Below are 20,592 nucleotides of genomic sequence, written 5' to 3'. Positions count from 1 at the left end.
TCAATAGAAAGGGACAGGTGACAACAGAAATGTGGATTGCTGAGAGTCAAGCAGGGGATATTTATGCTGCAATCCTATACATACACTTTTCTGGGACACAGTGAGACTTACTTCTGAGTAGAATTAGATAGAATTGCACTGTTAACTCTCTCAAATCACCTTAATATTTTTCTCCTTTTTAAAAAGTATGGCCACTGGTTGTAGGACCTAAGCACATCTTCCAACTAGGTCAGAGGAGCAAATTTCTATTTTATTTTAGAAAGATCCTCCCACTGCTGACATTTCCATTTTGGAAAGCAGACAGTAGCTTTCATAGCTCCCTTTTGTTCTTATTTCAGTCTGTAGGCAGAGCAGCTTCAGTTCATATTAAGAGGATTTTCAGGCTCAATTAACTTCCCGCCCTTCCTCCAAGGAGCCCATGGTAGTGTACGTAGCTCCCCCCCCCCATTTTGTCCTCACAACCCTGTGGGGTAGTGAGGCTGAGAGATAGTGACTGGCCCAGGGTCACCCAGGAAGCTTTTTATGTCTGAATGGGAATTTGAACCTGAATCCCGTCCATCACAACCACTACACCATCCTGGTTAATAGCCAAAATAGAGTAGCATTTCAACAGTATGACGTCCCGTCTCCCCCCCCCCCCACTGCGGAACACCCCACACTGCACTCCTAAAGGTATTAAAAACAGAGAGGACCTGTTTTCCTCTTAAGCCTCACGTTTTCTTCCCCACTACAGTATTCTGTCTGGTTACAAGGTAGCACTATCACCAGAATGTACCAGAAGGTACAGCAAATAGTTCTTAGTCACTTTTGTATCAATTCTCATACAGTGTATATTTTGTTTCTTAGAACAAAACATTAGAACACTTAGAACATCTTAGCCTTGTTTGAACTAGTGGGTGGCATACAACAAAACCCTAAATAAGTGTCCAAACAGCAAACTTTCCGTGGCTGCGTGAGGGCAGAAAGATTGCAGGTTGACACAGTCATTGTGACATTGAGGAAACACTCAATGAGGAAACACTGTTGACATTGAGCAAACACTGTTGCGTATATGCAACGTTGGGCTGGTTTTCACGTAGACACTGAGAAAGGCGGCAAAATCGGAACTGATTTCTCATTGGTCGCTTTGAAAAGCTCCCGCTGCTCAATTGGGAGAACGTGTAACCTACGCCTTCCAGGAGATAGGAGGTGTCACCTATGGCAAGTTTTCCTTCTGGTCGGACTGGACCCAATATAAACATGCTTCAGAGTGTTTGTTCCGTAGTTTTCGCTTTGAGGTTGGGAGAAGATGTCTGGTCGTGGCAAGGGTGGCAAGGGGCTCGGGAAAGGAGGCGCCAAGCGCCACCGCAAGGTTTTGAGGGACAACATCCAGGGCATCACCAAGCCCGCCATCCGCCGCCTGGCTCGTCGCGGCGGCGTGAAGCGCATCTCTGGGCTGATCTACGAAGAGACTCGCGGGGTGCTGAAGGTGTTCCTGGAGAACGTGATCCGGGACGCCGTCACCTACACCGAGCACGCCAAGAGGAAGACCGTGACTGCCATGGACGTCGTGTACGCTCTCAAGCGCCAAGGCCGCACCCTCTATGGCTTTGGTGGCTAAATTGTCATGCTGTGAGTGCAAATCCAAAGGCCCTTTTAAGGGCCACCCACCTTCTCAGAAAAGAGCTGAATTGCTACTTTTAGGTCAGCAAGCGATAGTTTGCCGTTAAATGTGCAGTCTGACAGCATGTCCTTCAGAACTGATTGCTCAATCCTATCCACATTTTCCTGGGAGTAAGCCCCATTGGCTCTAATGGAACTTGTTACTGAGTAAACATGCATAGGTTTGGTCTCTGAGTACCTGACTGAGGCTCCAACCCTATCCACACTTTCCTGGGAGTAAGTCCCATTGACTCTAATGGAACTTACTTCTGAGTAGACGTAAGATTGGGCTATAAGTCCTGTTGTGGTCACTGAGTTTCACACCCCTAGTAAGCATACGTGGGTGTTTATTTTAGATTAAAATACTGCGTTTTTAATTAAAATAAATGGGCAATTAAAAGTGCTTATGCAGTAGTTTTCTGGTTTAGACTGCAGTATTTTTTGAACGTATACTTGACTTAACCCATTTTTGCCCAGCCCACATTTGGTCTGTTGTGTATATGCAACGTTGGGCAGAAATGGCTTAATATGTCAGCGAAACAGATCAAAGGTTTCTTAATGTAGCCAAATCATATAATCAGTAATCAGATGAGTGGTCAGTAATCAGATGAGTGCTCAGTATATAAAGAATTTAACATAAGAAGTTAACATTTCACATGGTAGGTAATGATTGGAAAGCCAGATGCACTAACAAAAATACCACACTATTCAGTGTGGTTTGTAAGACTAGTAGTACGTTTCCAAAGGTGAATCTACTCCAGGTAGCAACCAAGCAGACCCTGTTGTGTAAGAACAGTGATGGAGAACACGGAACATCAGCCTTTCATTGCAATGAACTATTGGACCATATTTCCCCACACCCTTTGCACCAAATCCTTTGTTTGACTGCAGCGGTTCTTGATTTGGCTGCAGCCAATAAGAACGCTAGTTCTGCGGTTGCGTAATCGGGCCACTGAGTTAGAGGCGCAAGGCATCTTGGAAATGGTAGTTCTGAGCTGGCCTGTAGGTTTAGTTCTCAGAGGTGGACCCTTTCGAGCGGTGGGAAAAGATTCGATATGATCTTGGCTTCTAGGCTAGAGTAGCATCTTAGGACTTGTCTCTTGCATAAAAGGGCAGGACAATAAGGGCTGGCTGGCTTCCAAATGTAGTGCTCTCCAGTTCTTTGCAGTCTGGGCTTATTTTGGAATTGGGGTGTTCTCCCACAACTGCCCCCCATACTTAAGAACTGTTCTTGGTGTGACTGTTGTGTTATGTGGGGACCACCACTCCCCTGATGTTTAGGATCTCTGTGCAGGGTGACCAGATGTCATAACCGCAAAAGAGGACAAGGCGCCCCAAAAATGTAGGGCATGACAAAATAAAATCTAAAAACCACTCTCACATATTGGTTTCATGTGGTTAATTTAAGCACTATATGACTTATTATTGAATATGTCATATACAGTAATTTATTACATTTAGGCTGCAATCCTCAACACACTTTCATGGGAGTAAGTCCCACTAAACACAATGGGACATGCTTATGAATAGACATGCATAGGATTGTGTCCTTAATTTATTAATTACAAGGCTATACGCTGCCTACAGGGGCCTGCTCATAGGGCAAAGGAGGACACCTAAGTTGTTTTCTAGGACATGAGGTTAAAAAAGAGGACATATCCTGGAAGAAGAGGACATATGGTCACCCTGTCTCTGTGGAGCTCTCAAGCTGCTGTTTGGCTGAAGGGAAGAGAGCCCTAGGTTCCATTTGGGGCCAACTAAGGGCCCAATCCTATCCAACTTTCCAGCAACAGTGCAGCTGCAATGCAGCCTTAAGATAAAGGAACAAATGTTCCTTTACCTTGAGGAGGCCTCTGTGACTGCCACCCCAACAAAGGATGCAGTGCACACCCCATTGGCATTGCTGCACCGGCCCTGGAAAATTGGATAGGATTGGGCCCTAATTTGCCTACATAAGAGCATTCTGACCAATGTTGCCTATACTTCTCCAATGCAATATGAAACAACCTTTAAGAGATGTTCAATTTGGCGGTGGCACTGTGTGCTTGTACTGTGTTAGCATTTTGTAATAGGCATTCTTCAAAGCGAATATATGTGAAATTCAGCCATTTTACCCCAACGTGACACCTGAATGCAGGTATGTGGTAGAACGCACATGATACACATTAGCATCAAGAATGATATAGCTCCCACTTCTGCTTTGTACCTCCAGTTCTGATAATTAGATAGAGAGAGGTATTTCTGGCTAGGTGGTAAGCTCTGCACCACCTTATATGACAGACCTTATAAGCCATCCATGAGCCTTATAGGAAGAGAAATACTTTGTTAGGAATGGTAGTGGTTATTATCTTTAGAGGTGTCAGTTGAAATCCTGCTTTCTCACTGTAGTTGTGCTGGTGGCTATAATGAGGAAAAAGTGCTCTGAACGTTCACAGAGGCATTCTTCATAATTTCAGAGTACAAACCTGATTCAAATTGAACCTTAGATTATGCAGAGCTGCAATCATGTCAATAGTTATGGAGCCAAAGTTTAAAATTGCAGTTTCATTTCAATGCTTCTAGTAGTTCTCTGTTTGCAGTGTCTACTTTGCCTTGGTATCCCTAGCGACCTGGTACTGGCACTATGTGGGTCTTGGATTCAGGTGGACTGGCTTCAAATTTTCACGTTACTCACAATGCTAACTGAATGCTCCTGACCTAGTCTTTTAGCCTAGCCTACTTTACAAGGTTGTGCTTTTGTTTGTGATTAAATGGGATAAGTCTCAAATATGCTGTGCTTAATTTTTTTTTCAGAATAAGGTAGGATACAGTTGTGATAATAAATACAGAATCCTGTTAACTGTTGTGTTGTCTTCACAAATTGAGACCTGTTTATTAGTTGAAGCAGCTTCCAGAATCTGATATCACATCAGTAGGTTGGTACCAGAGATGACCAAGTACAGAAAATCTTTCTGAACAACTATGGAGGTTTTCTTGCTCACTTAGTATTTGTTTTGGTAACAGCAATAACCTGTTTCATGCCCTCTTTCCTCTTCCATAACCCTTCATTTTGATTCTGATAATCAGCATTGGCAGACTGCATTTGGTTTTGCAGCATTTGATTTTGCAGCCTTTCTACTTCCCAGAATTTTTCCTCCCAAACACATTAGAGCACACTATATGGTCCTGCTCATTGTTTTTCCTTTAATCTGCACCCTCCTAAATTGGAAGGCAGGAACAAACACTGCCAGCTGAACAGTTCATTTGTTTCAGCCTTGTTCTCAGGGCCATGTAAAGTGCTAACATTAAATTGATGTTCTGTTGTCCATAAAGGAGCAAATTTGGATAATTTCTCTTATTTTCTTTGATTTAGTGCATTGTTTTTATTTGTTGTTTTGCACAATTTATTCTGCTTTTGCTGCATGCGGCAAGGGGGGAGAGATAAGAACACTAAAACCCCACCTCCAGACATGGTAAATCTTTTCCAACCACTTATCTGGCTCCTTAGATTTCAGAAGGCTTTGCTGACATGTGTTCTTTGCAGCCGTGAAGGTTAGACACTTGCCTTTAAAAGCAAAACAAAATGTAAGCTGAATTTTATACCTAGGACCACATGTCCTAATCAATTAACTGCTCAAATCTGTAAACATTTGCTTCTGAATAAGCAGTTTTGAAAAATAGCTATACTTTGCTTTTTAGATAAGGCAGAGCAAGCATTGATGCTCAGTCCTCTGCCAACTGAAGTTTCCCAAATGCCATTTGAGTAGTCTTGTGTGTCTCCACTAATTCATGCTTAAGGCCAAGGATCTCAAAACTATGATCCTGGGGCTAAATCCAGCCTGCCACAAGATTTTATCTGGCCCCAGCTGCATTTTTTTTGTCAGAGCATTTGCTAATGATTGACATTTTAATTCCTTTATATGTAGATATAGATAGATAGATAGATAGATAGATAGATAGATTCCTTATATATCTCTTTATATACTCTTTCTTTTACTCCTTATTTACTCCTTATAAATCCAATGTTATATATATGGCATTGTTTCTTTGTAATTGTCACATTTCTCTTTTGTTCTGAATCATATCATGCTGGTTACAAAAAATAATCCAAGTAAAATGTATTAATTCATTTATAAACCTGATTTTTTTTTTGGTCCACAAAAATGTGTAGAATATACTATGTGGCTCTCATACTGAAAAGTTTGGAGACCTCTGCTCAAGGCGATGCTACTTCTTTGATTGGCCCTGGAAGAGGCATTTCCTCCTCCAAGGGAAAGATGGGGAAAACCTTTTCAAAATGAAGATTCTCCAGCCACAGTTTTCGTAAGAATCTACATTAATAAAAACATATCATTTTTTTAAAATTACTATCCAGTGAATTGGGAACACAACCTTAATTGAGCCCAAGATCAATGGATTACTGTAACAGTATTGACTGATTAAGCATGCAGTCCTAATCTCAGTAGTTGTCTTCCTACCCTGTCTCCAAAGGAGCTACTCAGTGTATGTGTTTTGCAGTTCTCTTTCTTTTGCCTATCTGTACAAAAGCTTGGAATGGCAAAATGTGATTTTTTTTAGATTGTGAGCCCTTTTGGGACAGGGAGCCATTAGTTACTTGATTTTTTTCTGTAAACCGCTTTGTGAACTTCTTGTTGAAAAGCAGTATATAAATACTACTACTACTACTACTACTACTAAATAATAATAATAAATAATAATAATAATAATAATGCCCATTTACCCATGCAGGCCAATGAAACTTCTCTTTAAAAATGGCTTCACTTTGCTGCATTTTGCTTATAATATCTAAACGTTTGACTAATAGAGACGAATAGAGAGGTCTATTAATTCCATCCTTCCCAATGGATCATCCATCTCCAGGAAGCCAGCACAACTGAAGTGCTGACTCTCCCAGCCCCATCTGAACAGAGCTGCTCATGATTTTCCTTACTTGTACAAGGTGCACATAATAGGTTTTTTCCTTGCTTGGTAAAATATAGCCTTATGGCTCAAGGTCTTTTGGTAATGCTAGGATGTGATGCCTGCCTCTGCCACAGCAATAATTGCTATGCATAGGCACAGTTGACTTCTTAGCTGAGTAAATATAATGGGGCGGATGCCGGAGCCTTGAGACTGGCAGGAGGACAACTGAGGAAGTTTATGGAAGCTGGACAAATGCTTAAAACGGGTGCCCAAACCCCAGCGTGGGGGCCACTTGCGGTCTTCAGGGACCCCCAATCTGGCCCTTGGAGAGCTCCTAGTCTCCAATGAGCCTCTGGCCCCCTGGAAATGTGCTGTAGTTTGCGCTGGCCCAACATGACTACTCTCAGTGCGAGGGCCAACTGTTTGACCTCTAGCGCAAGCTGTGAGGGCTCCCTCCGCCTCTTGCTGTTTCACATCTGTGAAGCAGCAGCAAAGGAAAGACTGGCCTTGCTTTGCACAAGATCTTTTATAGACCTTGAGCTATCACAAGACCATTCATTCATATAAGTTCCACCTTAATATATTCATTTATGTAAATTTATTCAAATTTTAAACATAAATTAATTCTTTTTTTCCCCCCAACACAGTGTCGGAGAGATGATGTGGCCCTCTTGCAAAAAAAGTCTAGACACCCCTGGCTTAAAACAAAGGCATTGCTTGGTGTCTGAGTTCACCCCCCCCCCCCCATTCCACCTAGCACTGGGTAACTAAAGGACAGCACACCGGTATGAAAGAGGAGAAAACTGTCCTTTAGTCACAGCACTAATTGGAAAGTGGCATTTTTCAACATGCATTTGGCATGTGGCTTTGGTGAGTGAGTTATCTGGCAGAGGATTTTTGGGTGTGTGCTCCAGGCTTGTGTGTTCTAACTTACTGTATACAGTGACCCCAGCATTCTGAAACTGGCCCTGAAGATTGGGAAGATATTCTGTTTGCAGGAGGGCCCCAGTTCAATCTCTGGCCTCTCCAGTGAAAGGATCTCTGGTAACTGGGCTGGACAAGATTTCCACCCAAGACCCTGGAGAGCTGCTTCCAGTCAGGGTAGACAATATTAGAGGAGATGGAGCAGTAGCCTGGCTCTGCTCAAGGCAGCTCCATATCTTAGCAATGGAAGATATGGAGCAATGGAAGCAATCAGAAGCAACGGAGAGCATCAGCTCAGCGTAGAGTATCTGATTTTGCAGGCTGAACGTCCCCGGTTCAATCCTTGGCATACCATAAGAACATAAGAACAGCCCCACTGGATCAGGCCATAGGCCCATCTAGTCCAGCTTCCTGTATCTCACAGCGGCCCACCTACCACCACAGCAGCCTACCACACACCTACCACCACCAGGTAGAGGTGGCAAAGACCCTTGTCTGATATCTCAGAAAAATCTCTGCCAGTTGTAGATGGGCCAATGGTCTGAGCAGTATAAGGCAGCTTCGTATAGGAAGCCCTACATGATTTAAGTGGATGTTGCTATCTAGCGAAGGGTGTGATCACAAAAAAGGGTCTGCCAAGCCATGCAGCAACCATACCCCTTCCTCCTGTTGTTTGCAGTCATTGTCTCTGGGACTCCTTCATCTATGGGGAATCCAGTTTTAGAACAAAAGTGGGCTGATCTGTAGCAAATATTTCGTGTCCCCCTGCTTGGGTCAGGCGCTCCAAAGCTGCATAGCAGGATTACATGGCAAGATCAGGCCATCTCAGGCAGGGGTGATCCGGCGCCGGCAGCAGCTACATGTGATGCATCGGAGGAAGCTCATGCTGAGGTGGAAGATGCCAGTGAAGCGGAAAAGCAGGTTGTAATATGTGCCAACGGACAGGTTCCCGGAGGTGTCGGCGTACTTGAGGGCCACCAGCGGAGTGTACAGCATGTTAGTCTGTGTCCGGAATGGTGGGCGCGCCTTCCCAATTACATTCACAACAGCCTGGGGAAAGGGAGGGAAGAAAGTGACTAGGATTTTGATATGAAAACCTTGCATTTTAGTCCTCCTGTTTGCCCTTTTGTGGTTCAGTCCTCACTCCTTTTGAACCCATGATTCTCTTCTGTATGAGAGAAGCCTATGCCAAAGGCTGAAGATCAATAGGGGAGTGTTGTGTTTTCACAGGTTTTGGGGCTAATATTTTTCCTTTGAGGATCTTAAAGCTAAGCTCAGCAGCAAAGCCCGTGCTTTGTATTCAGAAAATTCCAGGTTCAATCTCCAGTATCTCTAGTAATAAAAGGATTTCAGGTAGCAGGGCTAGGGAAGAACCTCTGCCTGAAATGCTGGAGAGCTGCTGCCAGGTGGACTAGGAAGTACTCAGCAAAATGGAATAATGGTCTGACTCAATATAAGGTATATTCATATATCCATAGGACAGAGAGACGGTACCAGTAAGGCCCATTCCTTGCCTTTCATTTGATCCAGTGCTCCAGCTTTCAGCAGAAGCTTTCATTTTTCAAGAAGATGCTTCTAGCTCTCATGGTTTTAGAGAAGAATCTGGAAATCCATGGGCAGCTTCTACTAAATGCTGGAGGGGAGATGCAGGTATGGAAAATGGTTTGAGCTTCCAGTGCTCAGAACAGATAGTTCTTTACTCAACAGTGCACTGGTCCCATTGCCTTCCAATGAGTCTCTCTTATTTTATGTATCTGTTTTCTAGAACACCAATTTTCTATACTGAAAATAATCTTTTCTTTTACTTTTCAGCAGTAAAGGCATTCGTGTATGGCGCTGAGCCCTGCCTCCCGCAAGCCCTCTCTCCACCCTCCCCACCCCTCCTCCTCCCCGGAACGCCTCCTCCCTGCCCCCGCTTACAGTGCCACGGCTCAACAGTCCGTGAGAGCACCAAGCGGGGGAGGACAGGTGCCCGCCTGGCATTAGCCCAGCGCTGGGCTGCCACGGGTGCTGGCCCTGGTGGTAAGCAACAGTGCGCTCTGGCGGAAAGCTGGAGCACCGAGCTCAGGATTGGGCTCTAAGTGAATGCATTTCACTTAGAGCTCAATTCTAAGCAAGTCTCTTTATAGTTGATGGGCTTACTCCAGGTAAGTGTGGCTAGGACTGCAGCCTTAATTTTTTTTTTTTAAGCACAGGATTCTAGACCTGCTTCATAATGGGGATCAGAGAGCATGGCATTACATAAAGCACCAGAGACAACAGCCTTGCTTCTTTGGCTAAGATGTATCCTGGAAAAAGCAGGCATGAGCTAGCCTTATAGTATAACTATGCAAGTGTCTGATAGGCCGGATGGTTCAGGTCCACTAAGTCTGGGGCTTACTCAGAGATGAAGTTGCTTCTTGTTTGCAATGGCAACCACACATGTATCCAGAGACAACAAGGGTCTGTGTGTGTATCACAAGGCAGGCAAGCTAGAGAAGGTGGGAGCCATTGGTGCCAGTATGGTGCAGCAGACTGGTTTTTCAGGATCTTGCCCGCTGATCACACCTGTTCAGTGAGGTGAGATATGTCAGGGATTGGGTGTGTTGAGGGGTTTTTTCCCTCAGCCTCTCTTACATCACTTGTGTAAGTATGCCCTACCGTAGACACAGACTCGGGGGTCTGTCCCATGGTGGAGAATATCTCATGCGAGGCCGGAAGATAGATTTCCTTGAAGTATCTCACAGTGGCAGGGTCAGCTCCTGGAAACTCAGAGCGTGCCACCTCCTCCATCAGCTTCATCTCAAATTCTGTGTTCACTGGGCCAGGTTCTACCAAAGACACACTACAGAGAAGAGAAGTTGAGAGAAGAAGTCAGAATTTGGGATCAGGCTCATTTGATGCCCAGTAAATATCTTAAAAACACCTGTTAGGGTAGAATTTACACAGACCTAATAGTTAAGCATATAGCCCCCCCCCCAGTTAAATTTCAATGCACCTCTTTCTTGAAATTCATGTTTATATGACACCAAAAAAGATGAAATGTCACCAGTTATAACCATTATCCATAGCAGGATCATGCTATGCTTGCAAATGTCATCACCACCACTGCATACACAAAAACAACTCACATGCCCAGAAGCACATCTATTTTATTACTTGACTGTTCACATAAAATGGTGATCTCTAGCAAAAATCTGCAAGAGGGATCTGAAGGCCTTAGGAGTGGACCTCAACAGGTGGGAAACTCTGGCCTTGAGCAGCCCGCTTGGAGGCAGGCTGTGCAGCATGGCCTTTCCCAGTTTGAAGAGACACTTGGCCAACAGTCTGAGGCAAAGAAGGAAGGCCCATAGCCAGGGAGACAGACCAGGGACACACTACACTTGCTCCCAGTGTGGAAGGGATTGTCACTCCCGAATCGGCCTTTTCAGCCACTCTAGACGCTGTGCCAGAACCACCATCCAGAGCGCGATACCATAGTCTTTCGAGACTGAAGGTTGCCAACAAAAAAAAAAAGCAAAAATTAAGCCGTGGATATGGTTTTCTGTGGACTGGACAGAGAATAAACCCATTTTTATGGCACATCAATGCGCTGCAGCAACGCGCCGGTTGAAAATTGCTGGCCTGGAGAGAGATTCTTTACTCTGATGCTTCTGATAAGGGCACTGTATTCAAAATTCCCTGGGCTAAATGGGTAAATTCCAGCCCTTTTATTCCCCCAAATCACTCACAAGATATTGAATTTAAGGAGTTGCACAGCTAGGCTCTCACAGAAACCTTCCACGGCAAACTTGGAGGCAGCGTAGACATCATTAAAGGGGACACCTGTTTGGAAAGCAAAGTGGGTGTGGGTGCGAGTGTACAAGCGTGTCAGTCCACTTCATGGTTGGTCCCAGGCTGAAAGCTAGTACCAATCTTTTGGAGTAAATTCTTATTGCGATAGCCCTTACAACCCGGTGAGCCTTCCTCAAATTTCTCAGCAGAACCCTTGCTTTGCTCACTCACACTGGAGCTTGTATTCCTGGAATAAACCCTCCTGCCCCCGGGGTAAACAATCTTATTTCCATTGTATTTGTCTAGCCCTGTTCCTTGCCCCTGTTCTACTTTCCCCCCTTTTCCTTCATCAGCGTAAAGTCACATTGTTGCTTCTTTCAGAGTTGGTCAACTTCAGGAAGACAGTTTGGCTCACTCCATCCTCATGCCTTTTCCTCCCTCTGCGAAGTGCCCTGATGTTCCTCTTCTGCCTCTCTACTCTTTCTGAAAACAGACACTGGTTTAAGAATGGTTTCCCCCTTAAAATACCATCATTACGTGCACGTTGAGATCTATATATTTGATTGGATCTGCACTTTCATTTCACTGTCCTCTAATTGTAATTGACCCCTCAATAAATAATGCTGTGCTTTTTGATTACCCGTGGTTCTTAAATGCCAACCTTCCTTTGTGGGGTGCCAAGAGCTAACTGTCGAAGACCCCTAGAATGTGCATGTTTCAGCACATGTGTGGCCGCACTTGCACATGCCACTGCACAAGCGTGGTAACCCATCCATATGGGTGCAGGATTCTCTGCCCCCACGTTCCCCCTCTCCATGCCATTCATATTCACCTTGCAATCCCATGACACTGCTGATGACTACAATGTGCCCGCTCTGACGCTGCTTCATCTCGGGGAGAACGGCTTTGATCATGCGGACAGTGCCAAAGAAGTTGGTCTCAAAGACGCGCTTCATGTCATCAATGGAGATAGACTCTACAGGGCCCACGAGCCCCACGCCAGCATTATTCACTAGGCCAGATAAATACATTATAGCGTTACGACCATCCCCTACTCAAAAGTTTCCAGCTGCACAGCTTCCACTACTACCATCAGAGCAGCCTCTGGGACAGGAGATTCTCAGATTGCACCCATTTCTGGTTTTTAGCACATTCCTCTGCTGCTCCGAATGAGAAACTCTTCTTTCCATCAACGCTGTCCCCACTGTTGCCATTTCCTCCCATTGGTTGCACCTGCTCGGCCTCTAGGGTGGCCATTTCGCCAGTCCAGGGAAAGAGGATTGCATCTGGAGCTGTTTCCTATGCCAAGCAGGTGCTCTGCCACTGAACTCTGGCCTCTCCCAAGGGGAAGCAGTGTGGTTGCTAGGCAACCACAAGAGCATCTTGTCTCATCACAGATGGGCCTAGCAACCACAGAGAGGATGCTTCCCTCACTATTCTAGGCTGGGCAAAAGGACCAGGTGGAAGCACATGCCTGGCAAGGCAGCTACAGGGACACATGAGTGACATAGGCCCTATTTTGGACGGTTGGTGAACTAGCCCTTGAATCACAACCAACAGGTAGGGAATCACTCCAATCCTTTTGCAGCTAATTCAGCCACTCTTCATTGTACTTGACCTGAAAATGGTTTCTGTGCTTTAATGATAGTCATTAAGGAAGTGGAAATGGTTGTATATACTGACTTAAGGAAAGAAGAAAAGAGTATATGGCTGCAATCCTAACCACACTTTCCTGAGAGTAAGCCCCACTGAACAAAATAGGACTTACTTCTGAGTAGACCTGGTTAGGATTGTGCCCAATGTCAAAAAAGAGAAGAGAATCTAGTAAGGTAATTGCCTCCTACAGTGAGCTAATGATCTGCAAATGGCATCAGTTGTAGTTTAGGGAGCCCAGGCCCAGACAACCTCAGTCACAATGCTAGAGGTTCAACGGTGCCACTGGTGCAAGCTTTCTTGGGGAAAGACTCTTGGTAAGGAACTTTTTGTCCTCAGTGTAGAACAGTGTTTCTCAACCAGTGGTACTTGAGGTGATGTCTGGTGGTACTTGCTGGACCCCTAGATACCCGCCACCCGCCAACATGAACGCAACATAACAAACTGTGGTAGGAGGCTTGGCTCAGCGGGCAGAGCTCCAAAGCATGCTTTTCTGTGCTCAGAAAAGCTCTCCCATCCACCCTGAGTCTCTTACTGGTGTTTGTTGTGTCACATCTGGTCTCCAGACCCAGAATAACTTGTGATGATGTCACTGCCACTTACTTCTGGTGGTAGTTCGAATAGGTGGACCATGTGAAATGGTACAGGGGAGGACAAATGTTGAGAAACACTGGTGTGTGATTCATCTTGTCCACCCCTGCTCTCCGCTCATGGTAAATCTATGTGAGGTGAGATCAGAACCTGAGGGGGTGATGATTGAGTCATGCAAAATTGTGCATGGGATTTACGGAGTAGATAGAAGGAAGTTCTTTTCCCTCTTGCACAACAGTAGAACCAGGGGACAGCCACTAAAAATGAGTGGCGGGAACGTTAGAACAGTCAAAAGAAAATACATGTTTACCAAGTGAGTAATTAATCTGTGGAACTCTTTGCCACAGGATGTGGTGTTGGCACCTGACCTAGACACCTTTAAAAGCAATTGAATAGATTTATGAAGAAAAGGTCCATCACAGGTTATACATCATGATAACTATATGCAACCTCCAGGTTTTAGAGACAGCTTATGTCTGAATGCCAGGTGCAAGGCAGTGGCAACAGGATACAGGTATCTTATTGTCTTGTGTGCAGTCGGAGGCATCTGGTGAACCACTGTGAGATACAAGAAGCTGGACTAGATGGGCCCTTGGCTCTTAAGTTCTTATCGGCTTGTGTCTTTGAATGATCTAGCTTTGGGTGTGTGTGTGTCTGAGCACATTAGAGATAAATAATGAACCCACTGTTTTAAGTTTTCAAAAACAAGCACGCACAACCCTCCCAAAAACCCAAAGCAAGTATGCAAAGCAAGCAATTCCATGCACAGATACTTAATTGGAAGAAATGATTGCTAACGTGGAACCTGACTGAGACTTGGCAGTATTCTTTTTAACTTAGCCACTTAATTGTCTACTTAGCATTGAGCCATCCACAATATGGATAAAAATGCCTATTTGTTACAAATGTTACGCCATTCCCAGGGCAAGCACAACACAGCAAAGAGCACCCTCTCCTTGACTCCTTTCAGCACTCCCCTTCCCTCATAGCAAATGATCATGACTGTGAGCATCTGGCTGTCTGGCTTTGAAGTCAGGCCTCTTGAATCCCTACCCAGCACATCCAGCCGTTTGTCAGGAAGGCTGTTCATGCACTCAGCCACAGATTCGTCATTGCAGACATCAAGGCGCTGGATGGTCAAAGTCTTGTTGAGTGTGTCCCCTGCAGCTGCCTCCAGCTTGTCCTTCTTGCGCAGGTCACGCATAGTGGCAATGACTGGAAGGAAGACAGAGCACAGTAGCTTATGGAGAGTAGCTTACAGGGAGAGTGGCAGGGGGGGCATGATGAGGCAATGGGAAAATGCTGAAGTACCAAGAGCCCCTTTAAATTAATGTTTTCAGGTTAATTAAATCATTTAGGCCTGCTCTACACATGCAATAGACCAGGGGTGCCCAAACCCCGGCCCGGGGGCCACTTGCGGCCCTCAGGGGCTCCCAATCCGGCCCTCAGAGAGCCCCCAATCTCCAATGAACTTCTGGCCCTCTAGAGACTTGCTGGAGCCCGTGCTGGCCCAACGCAACTGCTCTCAGCATGAGGATGACTATTTGACCTCTCACCTGAGCTGTGGGACGAGGGCTCTCTCCACTACTTGCTGTTTCACATCTGTGATGCAGCAGTGGCAGCAAAGGAAAGGCTGGCCTTGCTTTGTGCAAGGCCTTTTATAGGCCTTGAGCTACTGCAAGACCTTCATTCATTCATATAAGTTCCAGCTCTACTAAATTCATTTATGTAAATTTATACAAATTTTAAATGTAAATTAATTCTTTCCCACCCACCCCCCCGGCCCCTGACACAGTGTCAGAGAGATAATGTGGCCCTCCTGCCAAAATGTTTGGACACCCCTGCAATAAACTGATGTAAGTATGAGATTGCATACTTCTTCTCTGGATCCCAACAAGAACTGTAGTGGTTTGGGAGTTGGACATAGACCTGGAAGAAATCATGAAGCTTCCTGGATGAGGATGGGCCAGTCACTATCTCTCAGTCTTGCCTACCTCACAGAGTTGTTGTGAGGACAAAAGGAGGGGACAAACTACTATAGCACCTTGTGCTCCTTAGAGGGAGGGCGGTATAAAAATGTGATAAATAAATAAATAATAAAGCATGCAGGAAAGGCAACTGGAATATTCCTGAAGGAAACTGTAGCTGAAAGAACAGCAGTTCAGGTGACCAAATGTTGGCAGTGTCTGGAGACGGGTAATGAGATTCCCCCCCCCCACCTGGGTGGTCTGTTGAGCTGTATCCTAACACTCCATTGGCCTCCTAAGACATAGGTTCACTGACACAGAGGCAGAGGGATTGCTGGTTTGTTGCCAGGGGTCAGAAGGGCAATTGAGGATTCACGCATTGTAAGCTGCTTTAGGGTCATGGGGCTAAATCCCTCTATAGATAATCCCCCTCTGTGATGATGGTTGGGGAGAAAAAGCCCAGCTGCCAGGAGGAGGAATGTTCCATTGCTAAACACAGTACTAGTGTAGATTTTGTATATGCCATTTGTGGGAGGAGTCAAGGATATGGTGCCTGAGAAATTATGTTGTAATATTGCTTAGCATTTCAATGGAGCTCTCAGGGCAATTGAAATTGTTTACATGCATTTGCTTTTAAAAAAAAAAAAATCAGTATTTTTAGCCCCATATTGAGGTTAAGGGGATTGAGACAGAGAGAGTTGCTTCTGGTTACCTAGTGAATTCACATGAAAGTAAGTTCCTCATTCACAGCTCAGGCTCTTAACTTCATTAAGGACAGGTTCAAATGTAACAACAACCCAAGGTGTTCCCTCATGCTCCCCAAGTCTAAAGCTTACTTTGCAGTTTACAACAAATTGCAGCTTCCTGTTTTGAGAATACTGTATAAGAAACTTTCTGGGTCAATTATTTTCCCCCACATTTTTATACCGTCCTTCCTCCAAGGAGCTCATGGAAGTGAATGTGGTTCTTGGGTCCTCACAACACCCCTGTGAAGTAGGTTAGTCTGAGAGATAGCAACTGGCCCAAGGTCACTCAGGAAGCTTCAAGGTTGAGCAGGGATTTGAGCCTAGATCTTCCAGGTTTCTTTGCCACCTTCGCAGAGGAGGGAAAGAGAGTGGACTATGTGAGGCTGAGATTCATGCCATCCCTGAACTGAGCCTCACTCTCTTATGCACTAGTAGGAAAGGATTATTTGTGCTCTTTTAATCATCCTGTAAATGGTGACTACTGGTTACTTATCAAATAGAAGCCTGATGAATCTCAGCTTTCATTTCTTACAAATCAAGTTTCTAGACCTCATTGGTTGTGGAGAAACACCTAAACTACTGCAGATAATACAGATGAGATCTGCCCAGTTTTTCTTTTCTTTCTTTCTTCCTCTTGGACTCCAATAACCTGCCCCAACAAGACATCCTCCATTAATATCCCATAAACCTTCCCTCTGTTGTTCTTCCTACTGTTATTCTACTGCAGTGCAAGTCTATGCATGTATACTTAGAAATAAGTTCGGTTCAGTGGAACTTACTCCCATGTTAAGTGCATTTAGATTTGTGATCTTAATGTGCTTCTCCTGCATAAATGAATGCCATCGAATTAATTTTTTGGTAGCAAAATGTAAAGGGGACAGAATTAGTAATGCGCATTCTAGATCCCTGTGATAGCATTCTTTGTGATGGTCTGTATTTGCAACTTGCAAGGACTAGTTTTCATATTGATGACTGAGGCTCAAGGGCTGGGGTGCAAACCCAGCCATATACTACATCCATGCAGTGTGCATGCATGATGCGTGACTGCATGCTGTATTAGATTTTATTGTGTGTCCCATGATGTGCATGGCTTCAAGAAGGGACTCTGGGAGGAGAGGCCTGTTGATGGCTATGACTTGTGGTAATTAAATGGAACCATGAAATACAGAGGCAATCTATCTCTGAACACTAGCTGCTGGGGAGGGATAACACCTTCATAGCCTATTCTTTGTTGTTAGCTTCCTGAGACACCTGACTGGCTGATGTTGTAAACAGTATTCTGGACTGCAGATGAAGCTGCCTAGTACTGAGTCAGATCATGCCTAGGACTAGCTCTGCAACCTAGGAGGAGTACCAAAGGAGTAGCTTTGCAACTCAGCTAGGACCTCACTAGGTTTGGTTTGATTACACAAACACAACCCTTATGTTCTGATCAGGGCCAGCTTTAAGACAATTGGACCAACTGCTCCCAATTGGGCCCTGCCCATAAGGAGGCTCCATGCTAAGGTATGAATAAAAAATAAATATTTTAACTAAATCATTTCACAGTCACTCTAAGAAGTGGTCTTGTAGCTATTTTCAAAGCTAATCTAGAGATTTTGTTTGTTTACTTGTAGATTTACATGTATGCAATTTTATATTAAAATGTGCTTAGACCCATTAACTCACATGCACTTTTTAAGCATACATTTTGATTGCTTTCCTTTTTTCCATGAAGATATAATGTCTATAACAAATTTTATTTCTATCTCTAAGATTGTACATGCAGACTTTGACTGTGAACCTGGGGCCCTGCAAAAAAATGCTTCCAATTAGGTCCCACAACTCCTAGGCCAGTCCTGGCTTTGGTGACATTTGTGCATGTGTCTGTTGTGCATGCACTGCTTTGCAACTCTGTATATACAGCATATGCATGTGATGTGTTTTGCAAAGCTGTGCCCAGTTTTTCTTTCTGTTGCTCCAGTAAGGTTTGTGTTGTGGTGTCATGCATGCAGTATTTGAATTTGTGCACATGTGTGGTGTTGTTGGTGGATGGTGCATAAAGAAATGAAGAACCAGTGTGCGATCCCCCCCCCATGCCCCTGGTGTATCACTGCAGCATTATCTAACAGACCTAGAGTTCAATTTCTGTCTCCGATGCCCTTTGGACTCAGCGCCTCCCCCTGGTTCAGTTACCTAACTCTGGGCTATGTAAGAAGCACAAGCCACCTTGCATTCTAACTCCCATGGCAGAAAAGATAAGTAGATATGATTGGATTGGGGGCAGTGGGGAGAGAAGCTGGGCTTTGATAACATTCTTACTGTAGTGTATTTGATATCATTATCTCTAGCTAGTTACACAAGTAACCTTTGGGTAATGCCTGAATTCACACTCATTGAAGTTGCTGGACAAAGGGAGTGACTTGCACTTAGTTGGACAGTGGTTATTGGAAAGGGGCAAGGAGGTAATCTCATGCTCTTGAGGAGAAGTAGATGGGCTCATCAATAGTGCCTTGTAGTGGGTCAGACCATATGTAGCTCAGCATTGTCCATGCCAGGGGTGCCCAAACCCCGGCCTGGGGGCCACTTGTGGCCCTCAGGGACTCACAATCCGGCCTGCGGGGAGCCCCCAGTCTTCAATGAGCACCTGGCCCTCTGCAGACTTGCTGGAGCCTGTGCTGGCCCAACGCAATTGCTCTCAGTGTGAAGATGGCTGTTTGACCTCTCGCATGAGCTGTGGGACAAGGGTTCCTCCACTGCTTGCTGTTTCACATCCATGATACAGCAGTGGCAGTGAAGGAAAGGCTGGCCTTGCTTTGTGCAAGAACTTTAATAGGCCTTGAGCTATTGCAAGACCTTCAATCATTCATACAAGTTCCATCTCTAATATATTCATTTATGTAAATCTATTCAAATTTGAAATGTAAATTAATTCAGCCCCTCAACACAGTTTCAGAGAGATGATGTGGCCCTCCTGCCAAAAAGTTTGGACACCCCTGGTCTATGCTGACTGGAATCAAAGGCTCAGAGCATGTAGTGAGTGCTATGCGCCTTCAAGCCTGGGAAAGCTCTGGGCAAAAGGGGTGCCAGGCTGGATGGGCAGTGCAGGCACGTGAATTTATGGGACATGAAGTGGCCGGGGGGGGGGGGGGTCCTGCAGCACACTGCACACAATGCCAGACTGAAGGGAGTAGGGAGGTCCACCCTGGGTTTCCCTAATGCTGCAGCTAAAGTTATCACCCTATCGCTGGTTCATTCAATTGTCTCTTTCTTTAACCTGTGGGGTTGAGCATTAAGAGTTGCTGGGCAACAGCAAAGCTTTCAGGCACACCTAGTAATTTAATTCTTTTTTGGTCAGTTCAGGTTATTCCTTTGTGAGGTATCAAGTTGTGATCTCTTGTCAGGGAATTGGCATTAAAGACCTGCCATCCCAGAAGAACAGACTTCCAAAACAAGCACTCAGCCAGCTAAGTTTCATGCCCCCCCCCAAGCAATCCCACCCCCTGGGGATGCTCTGGTCTCACCTTGAAATCGCTTGCCAGGGTCCTGTGCCAGTTGTACAGCCATGCGCAGCCCAATGCCCGAGGAACAGCCGGTGATCAGTACTGTGCGTGGAGTTGCCTTGGCCATAGCTGAGCTGCAGTGACTGATGCCTGAAGGGATCAGGGCTGAGAGAGTTACAGAACTCCAGCATGTGACCCAGGGATCAGCTGGAGACTTGAGTCAGTGACAGGGCTGGGGTGGGCGGAGGCAGCTCTCCCAGCCTCTTCAGGGAAGACAGCTACCCCTCCAAACCAAACTGAGAACTGTAGTTCTCAGAGTGCCATCACTGCCCCCCACCCCGCTTCTTTCAACCTGTAGTGCCTATGGACTACAGCCATGCCCAATATTCTGTCCTGTTATGTGCACTGGAAGGCTCTGAACACAACCCGTTCCAATGGATAGATTCATATTGTGCAAACCCTGGACATAAGAAGAGAGAGAAACGGCTACCCTGTAAATGCATTATGCATTTACCACCTCCTTGTACTCCTAATCAAAGTTGCAAAAGAAGATTAGCATAGTAGCTAAAAGCAGGAACAGCGATCCAGAGAGCTGTTGATTCAACTTTTGCCTCTGCTAAGAGGTGACCTCCTTAGACAAGCTTCCTTCCCATCTGCAACATCAATATCAATAATATTGGATCTGCCTTATGCACAGTTGGTGGAAGAACAGCTAATGTATATGAAACCATTTGAACACTTTGGAAGTCCTATACAAATACTAATGGGTTATTATTTAAAAGATGCCTTTCCCGACTTTTCTAATACATGCACATGGATCTCATAGTTACCTGGGGACTGCTGAAGGAAAGGGCACTCTGGCTTCTGCCACTGGACAGAGGACTAAGGTCTATTGGAAGACTGGAAGACATCCACCACTCAGGATGAACATCA

At 45.1% G+C, this 20,592-nt stretch overlaps 2 protein-coding genes across 2 annotated transcripts; one reads left to right on the top strand and one right to left on the bottom strand.

The window, feature by feature from the left end:
• The first annotated feature begins 1,288 nt into the window (after positions 1–1,288).
• On the top strand, positions 1,289–11,842 carry LOC136640286 (histone H4). Its single transcript, XM_066615300.1, has 2 exons — positions 1,289–1,611; positions 11,602–11,842. The coding sequence occupies exon 1, from the start codon at positions 1,289–1,291 to the stop codon at positions 1,598–1,600; it is 312 nt and encodes a 103-aa protein (XP_066471397.1). The 3' UTR covers positions 1,601–1,611; positions 11,602–11,842.
• Positions 6,619–19,809, bottom strand: RDH8 (retinol dehydrogenase 8). Its single transcript, XM_066615299.1, has 6 exons — positions 19,681–19,809; positions 14,518–14,679; positions 12,053–12,232; positions 11,178–11,271; positions 10,108–10,291; positions 6,619–8,517 (listed from the first exon to the last, which is right to left on the bottom strand). The coding sequence occupies exons 1-6, from the start codon at positions 19,784–19,786 to the stop codon at positions 8,293–8,295; spliced, it is 951 nt and encodes a 316-aa protein (XP_066471396.1). The 5' UTR covers positions 19,787–19,809; the 3' UTR covers positions 6,619–8,292.
• Between the last annotated feature and the right edge of the window lie 783 nt (positions 19,810–20,592).

Source organism: Tiliqua scincoides, chromosome 2 (genome assembly GCF_035046505.1).
Source record: "Tiliqua scincoides isolate rTilSci1 chromosome 2, rTilSci1.hap2, whole genome shotgun sequence".
In the NCBI taxonomy this organism is placed as follows: domain Eukaryota; kingdom Metazoa; phylum Chordata; class Lepidosauria; order Squamata; family Scincidae; genus Tiliqua; species Tiliqua scincoides.
The sequence above is the reverse complement of the archived record's forward strand: the minus strand, read 5'-3'. Positions and strand labels throughout refer to the sequence as shown.

Bases quoted from the DNA above. Each gene is read 5' to 3' on its own strand.
- RDH8 (XM_066615299.1), bottom strand. From the start codon at position 19,786: ATGGCCAAGGCAACTCCACGCACAGTACTGATCACCGGCTGTTCCTCG. The intron at 14,680-19,680 runs GTGAGACCAGAG...TCTTCCTTCCAG, and splicing joins CCCTGGCAAGCGATTTCAAG to TCATTGCCACTATGCGTGAC. The intron at 10,292-11,177 runs GTGAGTGATTTG...TCTTCTCTGTAG, and splicing joins CTCCTTAAATTCAATATCTT to TGTGTCTTTGGTAGAACCTG.
- LOC136640286 (XM_066615300.1), top strand. From the start codon at position 1,289: ATGTCTGGTCGTGGCAAGGGTGGCAAGGGGCTCGGGAAAGGAGGCGCC.